Source organism: Serinus canaria, chromosome 11 (assembly GCF_022539315.1).
Source record: "Serinus canaria isolate serCan28SL12 chromosome 11, serCan2020, whole genome shotgun sequence".
Taxonomy (NCBI): domain Eukaryota; kingdom Metazoa; phylum Chordata; class Aves; order Passeriformes; family Fringillidae; genus Serinus; species Serinus canaria.
The window spans coordinates 11763164-11775354 of record NC_066325.1 but is presented as its reverse complement, the minus strand read 5'-3'; the positions used below and the strand labels follow the sequence as shown (position 1 = coordinate 11775354).

General features: G+C 38.8%; 1 protein-coding gene across 4 annotated transcripts in view; it reads left to right on the top strand.

The window, feature by feature from the left end:
* The window catches only part of ESRP2 (epithelial splicing regulatory protein 2), a 41929-nt gene extending 34791 nt beyond the window's left edge, over positions 1-7138 (top strand). For all 4 annotated transcript variants that reach the window (XR_007778597.1, XM_009090640.4, XM_050979108.1 and 1 more), the window contains 2 exons: positions 2797-2906; positions 5770-7138. Coding sequence is in view for 3 of the 4 variants with exons in the window: in XM_009090640.4 (XP_009088888.1) it covers positions 2797-2886 (90 nt within the window). In the remaining variant the exon portion in view is untranslated. The remainder of the gene's footprint in view (positions 1-2796; positions 2907-5769) is intronic.
* The last annotated feature ends 5053 nt before the right edge of the window (positions 7139-12191 follow it).

Genomic DNA, 12191 nt, shown 5'->3' with positions numbered 1-12191 from the left:
TCAGAATAGAGCACACTGCTTGTTTTGCTTTATTCCTAAATTTATCTCCCACCTGGAAATGTTGCCTGTGTGGAGAAAGCATCTGTGAGAGTGGGACCAGTAAATTAGAGGTTACAGTTTCTGTCTGTTGCGTCCCACGATTGAAGCAAGAGATGAAGTGGCACCCTCTGTATTTTTGGAACAGGCATTACCTGTTTCAGTCTCTGATACACAGAAGGTCCAGGTGGTATCTCTTCCACAAAGAATTCAGGTGTTGGGGTGTTTGTATTGGCAGTCTTATGGTACAATTGATGTGCTTCTAGGGGCAAAGCCACTGTAGGGTATTTCTCCTGACTCTTGTGCTAAAGGTTGCAGTTACCTACCATCAAACCTGATTCTATATTCCAGGCTGAGTCTAGCTAGGCTTTTTTCCAGAGTCTGAGATTTCTCTTTGGGAACTGTTCTGGGATAAAGTTTATGGGCAGTTTGGGCAAGAATTGCAGCTGCCTTCCTGAAGTGGCCATTTTGCCTATGATGTTTTCCTTTTCTATCATTTGCTCCTGTTTTTTCCCAGTCGGAGCGTGTCTAAATATATTTTCCAGTTTCAATGCTGTTGGTTTTCTTTTTTTAGCAGTGGGTTATTTTCTCTAGATTGCTTTGTATGTGCTGTTTTTAGACTGAGCTTTGAATATTCACTGTAGAAACTGCAAAAATGAAATGGACATCAATGACTTAGTGGTTAATGACCTGGTTAAACCTGTGCACAGTCTGTGAGGGCAAGACAGTCCCATATTTCTCTCAGCAAGGGAAGAACAAAGAAATAAAATAGGTTGAAGAAAAAGAAAACTCAAGGAGGAAGTTTAGTGTATTACATCTTTATTAACCAGTTTACCCTTGGTTTTGTCCTGTGTGGTTGGATGTTCTTGTTTTGTTCTTATGGATTCTGAAATGCAGACAGAATCAGAAAGATTCACAATCATGTGCTTACTCAAGCAAGTTAGGTAGTTTTCATTTTATTTGAAGAATTTACTCTTCTACAGCTTCTGTTTTAATTGACTGCAGTCTCTCACCTATCCTTGTGATTAGATGCTACTTCTATTTCTAGGTCTTATGATGAATTTATTTTTCTTCTTTCTTTCTTTCTCACTTTCTTTAGGTCTTTGCCTAAGCTCTGACAACTCTTTACAGGATATTTTTCCAACTTTCATATTTTCTACATTGTTTATTCCATTTCAAGTGTCACTTATGAAATGCTGTCCCTTACAACAGAAAGACTGTAGAACTTTGCCTACTGTACATCTACTGATAATCTAAAGTATGTACTATCTTGAGACATTCCTTCCAAAGAGTAAACTTACATTTTGTAGATTTGTTTCAAGGGCAGGTCTGGGAACTCATAAATCTAATATTTGCACGGTCTGGTTGCCCTGGCAGAGACTATCTAGAAAATACTTCTTATATTTGTCTTTTACTTAATGGCATGGGTTTAGATGTGGCTAGAATTCAGTAGTAAAATTCTGGGGGGTTCTTTTCTTTTTTGTTCTCTGGGCTCTTGGTTATTGTTTTCTGTGAAAGGTGTGTACAAGATGGTTGTTGTTTTCCTTTTCAAATTCTTTTTTGGATGGATATGTGTTCTGTATGCCCAAATATACCCCTTTTCTCCCTAAGCTGGCAGGAGACTTTTTGCATCATAGAAATATCAAAGGAAAGGCAGCATAGTGCATCTACATTGTGTGCATTTGGCAATCATCTAAAGCATTAGTCTGTCTGGGGGGAGACAGGAAACTCCTCTTGCCACTGAAAAAAGATATTCTACAACTCAGGTTATGCTAAACACTATTGTCTTCTAGACTACAGGAAGCACTCAAGTAGTCTTTGCAGCATGTGTAAGAATGCTCAGTCCCTTCCCAGGATATGTGATTTGGAAAGATTATGTGCTAAGAGCAATATTTCATATTGTCCAAGATGTATTTCCTGACTATATATGTTATATTTGTACCAGACCAGTAGCATGAGTGATTACTGTTCATGTTCAGGATCTCTAAGAATTCTTAGATCTGATTCATATATGAGGGTTTTGTTCTAATTTGATGGTGTGACTGTTATGTACAGTCACTATTTTTATTTTAATATATTACTTCTACAAATCTGTCATGATGCAGTTACACTGTGCAGTTTACTTCATTTTTCAATGTAGAAATACCCTACACTAGCATAAATGCTATTTTACCTTGTGAATGCATTCATGCTGGAGCATTGATTTTCTTTCATTACATTGGTGTAGTCTATGGAGTACAAGTATTATCTGCAGCTCAAGTATTTATCACTCTTCCCTAGAGAAGCTGCACTTCATTTCCATGAGTGCATAAAAGATCTGAATGAGATCCATACAATTATTCTATTCCCCCAGCTCAGTGTGCAGGCTGGAAGATGCTCATCTGTCCCAGTGAGAGCCATTACTGGGTTTGTGATTGTGCTTATGAAAATGTAAGAGTTTGGTTACCTGGTGCTGCCATCTCATGAGTAGAAGGAAAAAAAGAGCACTTCATGGTCTGAGCTATTTCCCTTTCTTGATCAGGAGAACTTCAAAAACACAGTTTAGAACATTCCCCACAAGCATTTACTGTATTTCTACAGCCGGTAATACAATTATCGTATGTTTTATCTTACATAAAAGTAGCTTCTGTCCAATTCAGTGTCTCCTGCCAGTTGTTATAGCTGATGCTCTTAATTGTGGTTGCAAATGATGGTCTGTGGCTTGCTGTGCCAGACTGTTCCTTCTCTTGCTGATTGTCCCATGTCACACTTGTACTGTAGTATGCACCTGATGACTACAATGGCCTAATTCAGCTGAGCGATCAAGCCAGGAGTGTGTTACAAGCACCGAAAGAGTGGGTCTGTTTGTAACTTTGTAACTTCTGAAGAAGGTAAGATGTGACTGCCAGAGCCGGGCTCTCCAGATGAAGGGGAAGGGAAAGGGCTTGGTGCTACAGAGATCTTTGCTTGTGGCTTTCCCCCATAGTAGCTTGCATTGGGATCCTGGTGTTAGTCTTCCTGCTTCAAAAATCAACTAACCCAAGGAAATGGGCTGGCTGTGATCTGTAGCTGATGGGGCAGCAGTGGTGGAGATAGTGATTGCCTGGTTCTGCTCAGATGGTGTGTTCAACTTCCAGAAGGGTTTGTTAATGCTTGTATCTCATGTAACCTTTCAGTCCAATATTTTCCTTTTAGTAGAGTGGTAGAAGATTTTTTTTTCTTCCTGATATTGCTCGAAAGCACACACAAATGTGTGTGTGAAAACCCCCAGACCTCTGGCTGTGTCTTTTCTGTACCATACAACTGGCTAGAGGTTAATATGTCTCCTCCTTGATCTCCCTAATGCAATGTGAACTATTACATTAGTTTTTCCAGAAGTGGTTTTTTGGGTATAGTGACTTTCTAATGCAACTAACTAGGTTTACTAACAGTAAATTTGCCTGCATTTTTTGGCACTTACACATAGTTCTCAGAGAAATTTTGTTATGGCTTATGTGAACTACATGGTGCCACACTACTACTGTATTCCATTCAAAAGGCTACTGATTAGTTAGTACATTTTCTTTTTCCTTAAGAAAAAAACAGAACAACCTTTCAGTTTAAAAATGGCAGTCACACACTGTGCCTTGAGAGAATTACTCTCACAGACAAATGTACTTTCACTAACAACCATCAACTCAGTTATTTTCACATAAGTTGTTTTCTTGTGTTGGATCTGTAGGGAGCAGATGGACTGCATGGTCTGGTGATTAACTGGAAAACCAAATCAGCAGTTGGTTTCTACTAAGTATGACATGGAAACAGTCTTTGTCTAATTCATGGTGTAGCTCAGTCTGAATTCTGAGTGGTACAAAGTAGTATTATACACTGTTATAGAGTTAAAAAAACAATACAGGAAAAAGATTTGTGTGAATCTGAATCTAAGTTTAAAACACCCATGGTACAGAAAATCTATTTCTCTAGAATTGTCTATAAATAAGAACTTAAACCCGGTATGTCTTAAAATGAAACTGAAGGGGTCCATTTAGCTCTTTTAATTGAGTTGCTTGCAGAATGTGTAGACTTGCCTGCTACCTTTCTATGCAGCTCTTATAACATGAATTTCTAGATCCCTACATCAGTATTACACCAATATTGCTATTTAAACTATGTTTTTAAAGCTCCTCTGTGCTCAGAGGTCTAAATGTGTTCCATGTGTGTTTTCAGCTGACTCTGAGCTGATATATGAAAGTTCTATTCTGGGCTGATGGTAAATGAGTTGATCCCATATGGATTAACAGCAAAGAGCTGGTTTAGAGCAGAGCGTCTTTTAGGTCAGATTTGCTGCTCAACCCAAGTTCTGTACAGCTTTAACTTTAAGAGAGGGTTACTCTGAAATAAAACACGATTGCTTCCACACTAGAACTGGGCTTTAGAGATGATGTATTTTACCTGGTTTTTGATTTCTTTCTGCATGCTTTTTCTTGACTAACTTTAGTTCTCTGAGAAGAAATGGCAGAAAGTTTGTACTAACTGTCTTATGCATGGTTTTGGTTTTAAAAGTGTGCTGGTGCTTATGTTTTAAGAATATTTTTACTGACTGCTTAGTGTTTGGGTGAGTGAAGCTCTGGCATGCACTTGATTTATTTTCATATGTTTGAATGTAAAGGTGATATATTATATGATACATGAATTAAATGTTATTGATAATAACTGAGAAGCCTGCTGTTTCTTGTAGTGTACCAGACACACACAAGTTCTACAGAAATGAAACACTTAAATATTTTAACCTTTTATAAATTAAGAGAAATATGTCACATGAACTTGAATTAATACTCATAAAACTGGTTGGTTTTCCAGCATTGCTTTGTCTGATGCTGTTTTTCAAAAAAACTAGCCTTGTATGCTGAGCTTTTGATCCTTTAGTCTCTCATTTTGAAACTTAACTGAGACTACATTTCTGGCCAACAACCAGGAGTTCAAACTTAGCTTGGAAGAATATCCTGCATCTTATGGAAAATGGATGGGGTACAATAGGGCTGACTGTAATGTCTGCTTTGAACTCAGCAATCTGGAACTGCCTTTTAAGACTTTATGAGGGCAAATGCCCTCAAAAGTAAATCAACTCCAATGACTAAATAATCTTGTCTGCTAATTTGCTTTTCCTTAGCCTTCTTAAAATTACAATAAATATCTATTTAATTCTGTTTCACACCAAATTTTACTTAATTTTTCCGAAAAATCTTCCTTGCACTGTGTACCTGTGTTGAGTTCAGCTCATTCTTCCAACACAGAACTCATACAGCTCTTTTATTTTTGGCATGTGTGTTGGGTTTTTTTAAACTTTGTGTGTGAGTATTGACATGCCTTAATAGCCTTTGTCACTTGGCCAGTAGTCTACATAGTACAAGAATTATTCATGCCTGGATTTCTTGCTCCATTCACCTCCTATTAACATCTTACTCTCTCCTTTTATCAACCTTTAATCTCAATTGCTTCTCTAGCAAAACTTTTGCACAGAATTATGTCTACATCACTATACTCAGCACTCCAGCAGAATAAGAGCTGCTACTGTTTGCCAAGCTAAAAGCTAAATTTCCTTTAATCTTTCACTCCTTCTCTTTCCCATTCTTAACATCCAGAATATTTTCACCATGGACACAGGAGTGGAGTGAGCCAGATGCATTAAAAAATGCACCAGCATTAAAAACTGCATTTCCAGTTGTTCTCTCTGGTCTTAATAGGTTTTTTTATTTTCTTCTTGTACCATTGCAGCTCCAAGCAGATTCCATCCTCATGCTTTACAATTTTAGTGGGCAGCCCAGTGGCGAGGCGTTGGTGACTTTTCCAAGCCTGGATCTAGCTAAGCAAGCAGTGGCTGAGAGAAACGGACAGCTCCTGGGCAGCCGCTGTGTACAACTGTACCTGGTCTAACTGAACACTCTGGAGGATGAGGAAAGGATGCTGCACTCAACACCGTGCCTTCTGCAAAATAAGAAGTCTTCCCTTGCCACCCAGGCAGCAACAAATGTGCCTTTTCAGCATAACACATTGGAATGCAGCCTGGTACATGTTCCTTTTTAATTTGAAAGATGGCATCTCCTATGCCAAAGATAAAGTGAAACCAAAAATTGTGCAGTTAATTTACTTAATTCCTAAGGTACCTGTGTAAAAAGAAGCAAAGCTGCTTCTGGCATGCAGTTAATTCTGAAGACAGTCCAGTATCACTTCAGCTACCACAGCCATGGGCAAAACTTACTCAGTAGCATTTGAAGTGGAAAACGATGCTTGAGTCATTCAGATTCTTCTGTGTTTAGTTTTTAAGTGTTTACACTTGACAAAGTGTCTCGTTCTTGTAGAGTTTAAATGTCTTTAGAAAGGTCTTTTGAAATGCATGGCTTACCCAGTTCAAAGCGTAGATCATATTGATTTTTGTTTTGTTCTTGACTGGAAAATATCAGGATGCTGGATCTGGAACCAATTGTGTTTTTTCATGTTTTCATTAGATATTGTTTTGCAAAAGCCATATTTGACCTTCTTACCGGTATACTGCAGCCAATGTGTAAAGAGCAAAAAAATAAAATCAACAGCAAAACCAGAAAAACCCTCTCTTCCCACCCTGCCCCAACCCCATATTTTTAATCTCTACAGGACAAAAATGGCACATAAACCTGAGTACTAATAAGTTATATTTTTTTATTTAAGCATAATAGCTTTCAGATACTGTATTAAAGATTTTTGCTCTAGTTTATGTGCATGCAATTTGTTTACATCTTTAAACTACTTTATTTGTATATTATGAAACAGCAAAATATGTTGAAATCTGAATTCTCTAGTGCATGCTTTTTTCTTTTTCCCCTGTGTGCATATACATAAGCTAGAAGAACTTTTACGTCATGTAGCACGTGTTTAAAAAAAGACATCTGCTGTAGAAGCACTAAATGACTTTGTTTTTACTGTGCCTTACTTCTAAATCATTCCAAGTGCAATACCAGCAGAGCAAAATGTAATGAATTCTGTTGTTGACATGTTCATGGATGTCTGAATTGATCTTTTTTTGTTAGTGTACAATTTGAGTTATACTTTAAAGAACTGAATGATGTATGCTTCTTTATATTACAATAAAAGAGATGCTTACAATGTGCATTGCCTTTTGAAAGTAATTTATGCTTTGCTTTAATGTATTTTCACAGAGCATCAGGCTTTGATAAATAACCTTACACACTTTTCTCCTAGATTTAGAAGAGCATCTGTACTTTGGGACATCTCTGTTTTTTGGGGGGTTGTGGTGGTTTTTTTGTGGTTTTGGTTTTGTGGGGTTTTTTTTGTTTTGTTTTTGTGTTTTTGCATGTTCTAGTAAGCCAGAAATCTGTACGATGCCTGTTTCTCTCCTAGTGCAACACATTTTTGGCAACATGATGTAACTGTTTACATGCTTAGTGTTCTCTTTCTGTTGCCAGAGGAAACAAAGTATTGAACTTGAAATTGCATTCCTGTTTACATTTAATTGGACTAATGGGTCACTCACTTATCTCTCTGCAACCCAAAATGCTACATTTAAGTCAAGATAGAGACAGTCTGACTTTTTGTGCTGAAAATGGGGAAGGGGGGAAATCATATCAAGATAAGATGTATTTCTCTCTAGTCAGACATATCTCATGCCAGATACTATTTCATCATCAAAACCTCCCAAATTAAGTTTCAGCTCAATCAGGTGAAACTGGAAGGGAGTATTTTTAATTGTTTTTAAATGGAAGTGTTTACACTAATCTGTTCCCAATATTCATCTCGGTGAAGTCTACCAAAAATCTTACTTTTAAAGTAATTTGAATAGTATAAAGAATTGCACAATAGTAATTAACGTTCTCATTGTGCCTTGGAAGAAAATTTGGTAGCTGTGTAGTCCATTTATTACACACAGTCTGCCACAGTCCAGCTGGTCATGGCTTTGCAGGCTGTTGAAACATTCTCATTTTCCCTCTTATAAAACCTGTATGGAACTTGCGGCTTTCTGCTTCCTTGGCAAGGTGAGGCAGGGCTGGAATGGAGAACCTCATTCACAGCAGCTGTGATTTAGATGTAAACACTCACCCTACTCATTTAACTCTGTGGCTTAGTTGGAAATGATCAGGCTTCTGCTCTGGGGAGCAGTCCCATGCCCACCACAAACTGCCAACAGGCTCTGCCATGTGCAGCAGCTGTACCTACCTATCACCCACTGCTGGTTTATTGTTTAGCATGAGATGGTGGAAAGCAGTTCTAGAAAGTGAACTTGGGGATGTTTCAGGCTGTGTGGTTTTGTGTGTGAAACCAAACATGTGGAACATGGGACCAGAGTATAATTTTTAGCAGTTCCTGGTGTAAAATGACTGCAAGAGCAGTGGCAGCATTTTGGATAAACCAGAGCCCTCCAGATGGGGCTGACGAGAGACCAGGCCTGAGGATGCTCTTCCTCTGAACTTTGACTTTCTTCATCATATTGAAAACTGTGGTCTTGTCTAAAAAAAGAATAAAAGACAAAAAAAATAAGAGAAACGTTAAAAAACAAAGTGCTGCTGACATAGGGCGGTGGCTGGGGCAGAAATCTATCAAGATTACAGAATATTCACAGGATATTCCGAGCGCTCTGGTTCTCCCGGGGTTCGGCTGCAGAGCCAGAGGGGCCAGACTGGGCTGGTCTGGCACCCGGCCTGTGAAGCTTTCCGGCCCCGGGGCTGCCCTCAGGTTTTGTGGCCCGGCTCCGGGGCTGCGCCGGCCCTCAGGTGAGGCAGCGAGCTCCTGGCCGTGGAGCTGTGCCCAGCTGACCCCTCAGCCTCACCCCTGAAGACACCAGCAGGGTCCCTTGGGCGCTGCTCACCTGGAATTTTGCTGCAGATGTTTTGTGGCTGATGGGCTGGCTTCAATTCCAGGAGCTCTCCTTCCCAAATGGAAGATAAATACTTGCATCACACGTGTTCGGCTGATGGCTTCCATCACTGGAGAAGGCTGGGAGCTTGGGGTAAGCCCTAAGTGTTTTGTGTTCTTTGATGAATGCTTTTAGTCTTTGTGACTGAAGTTTTAGACTGTGTTGTGTTACAAAGCATTATCAGAGGAATTGCTGTCTTTAAATGCATGTAGTTTAATAGAAAAATTTAAAAAGTGTTAAGCTTTAACTGTTTTACCAAAGATGTGAAGTTTGGTAATGAACTCTGATTTGACTTTTGCTGTTGTTAAAGAAAGGGTCCTCACACTCAGCCACAAAACTGGATTTTGAAAAAGAAGCCTTTTCTGTGCTTGCAATCACAAACTCCTTCACCTGCATTTGTGTTGCCGTGTTGTGTAACTGCAGAACAGAATTACCATTGGCTGTATTTCGTCTCCTGATTTCACACTGCTGATAGTGCTGGTTTGGAGGTGACTCATTTTAGTCATTTCTGCTCCCATTGTCTTGAGACTAATAAATTTATCTGGAGACGATCCCTATGCCATGGGATGTTCCTGCCCAGCTTACAGAGAAGATAATGTATTCTTATTATACTTGTTGGAGGTGAGACTGAAGAGTTTGAAATGGCCATTCTCTGTTTCAATAGCTGCAGCTGTGCATCCAGAGCAGGTGTTTCTTCTTGGGGTTTCTTCATTTGCAGAGTAGGCTTGCCCAAGACAGGCTTAAAAGTTTTGTTTGCTTATTTGAACTGAGATATTTTCAACTAATATTTTATTAGTGAAATTCGAGTCCTATTTTTTTTTAAAGAATGAAACTTTTCCCCACCTTCATTTCTGAATATTTCTTCTATTTGAGTCAGTTAAAATGAACTGCTGATGAAGGCTGGCAGTTCAGCCACCTGGGTCCTGTCTTACATAGAACTGTAATTGACTAAATCTGTTATAATATTTTTTGAGTTTATCACTAGAAGTGTTTTCTAAAAGCTGATTGCGTCTAAGGAAAACTTGAAATATTTTGAAACAGAAAATTTCTGATGTGCCAAGGTTTGCCTGTAGTCAATTTAAAATTAAAATTTTGCCTTTTATATCTACTTGTTATAAAGCTTTTGAAAAAGAACAAGTGAGGACTACTGTGTTATTTAGCTGAATATGCAGCTGAAATGCAAATATTCAAATAAAGATGACAGCATGTTAATTTAGACTTCCTAATTGCAATTTCTTTTATTGCTATGTTATTATAACAGTTTTAATTCAAATACATGTTTTTGGGATTTCTTTAATAGCTATTTTTTGTGACATTTTGTGTGCTTGGTGATAATATAAAGTTGAGTATAAATAAAGTGCCCTCCCTTCTGTAAACATTACCAAGGTACTGCTCTAATTTTGCCGATTCAATGTTAGCTGTGTCTTTGGGAGAATATCTTTAGCTGCCAGTAGATGTCCCCTTTCCATCGGGGTTGGCAGGAAGGGGCTCGGAGCAGCTGCTTTGGAGCCAGGCGCTCCCTGTCAGCGACTGCAGCAGGAGCTCCAGTGTCCGGGGATACTCTGGTGTCTGTGAGCCTTAAAGTCCGAGGTCATTTTGCTGCTCATTAAATTGTTGACTTAAATTGGTTGTGTTGGTTTTTCGGTTTTTGTTTTCTGTTTTTTCTTTTTTTTTCATATTTGTCTTTGTTTTTTTATTCTAAGTGTTTTCTCCGAATTCATTGATATTCAATACAGTTGCTTTGAAATGTACAAACAGATTTCAAATTGTGAAAGTCGCAGTTGAAGCTCACGACATTTAGTCGGGGGACAAAAATAACTTTTACAAACTGCTCTAAAAAATGAAATGCATAAAATATTTGCTAGCAATCTGGTGGCAATGACTGGACCCCAATGTAAACATACTGTGCTAAACCAAAAATGAAAGAAAAGTGACTCTTTAGTCTTCTGGCATTAAGAAAGAAAACCGTAGATCAGCATCACAATGTCAAGGCTTTACAGCAGATGACATTTTCATCATATTTTCTGAAAAATCCCCTTGCCCAGGATGCTTCTCCTGGGAAGCTGAGGAGCCTCAGAGAAAAAGGAAAACTATATTATCTCATTTGCTTCTCCTGTGTTTTGCTGCTTTGGAATGTGGTTTGGAGATTGTTTATTCAGAGCTGGTTATTTGTTTGGTTTCATGTGAATTGTTCTTACTTAATGAGCAATCTCAGTCCAGCTGTTGCAGGGCTCTGGCGAGAGTCACGGGGTTTTCATCAGTATCTTGTTAAGCCTTCTGTATGTATCCTTTCTCTATTCTTTAGTATAGTTTTAGTATAGCATTCCTTTATATAATACAGTACCATAAAATAATAAACCAGCCTTCTAAGAACATGGAGTCAGATTCATCATTTCCTCCCAAGGATGGGGCACCCCGAAAACGCCGCACTCACTCACACCATAGAGTGCAGATCATAGAGGAAGAAGGGTAAAAATGAGGAGAGGTTTTTAGTGTTTGGTATTAGATCTTGAGTTGCTCCAGCACTTGCCACATTTTGGGACTGCCTAATTTTTTCAAGAGAAATTGAAAAGGGGGGGAGTGTGGGGTGTTGCATAGTAGTAGTTCCACCAGTTAGAGAAAGGAACAAACCCTCTCACCCACAACTCTTAACCCTCAAACGCGGGAGTTGTCTTTGTAAATTTCTGTTGCTTTGAAGTCTGGGGACATTAAACAGGGCCTTCTACTGCTCCCAGGCCTTCTAGGACCTTGTCTTGCTGAGCAATAAGTGAAAATAAGAAGAGCATGCTGTGTTTCATTTGGGGAAGTAGCTTTTACAATAGGCCTGATGAAAGTGCAATTGTTCTGGTTTTACCAAGGTCCGGTACTGGTCCCTACCTTCCAGCTTGGCTGTTACAACATTGTAACTTTTGAAAGGTTCTTTTGTTGTTGCTACTTGGTTTTAATCATTCCTTGTTACCAGCACTTTACCTTCTCCTTGCTGGAGGTAAGGGAAAAGCTGATGTGCTACGGCATGGATTGCTTGTGTGTGCATATTCCCTTCTAAAATAACTTGGGATGTTTGAATTTCATGCAAATGTAAATTTGTATTCCTGTGCAAAAATATTCAAAATCTTCACTCTGGGTATGTTTAAAGTAATAATACTTAAAAGTATGCAAGAACAAAATGAAGGAAATATTGTTCTATTTCTTCTTACTACTATCCACAAGAATAGGCGAGAGGTGGAAGCAAACAACAGAATAACTGAGGAGAGGAAAAATTATATATTTTGGGGAGGGGGAGTCTCACTGG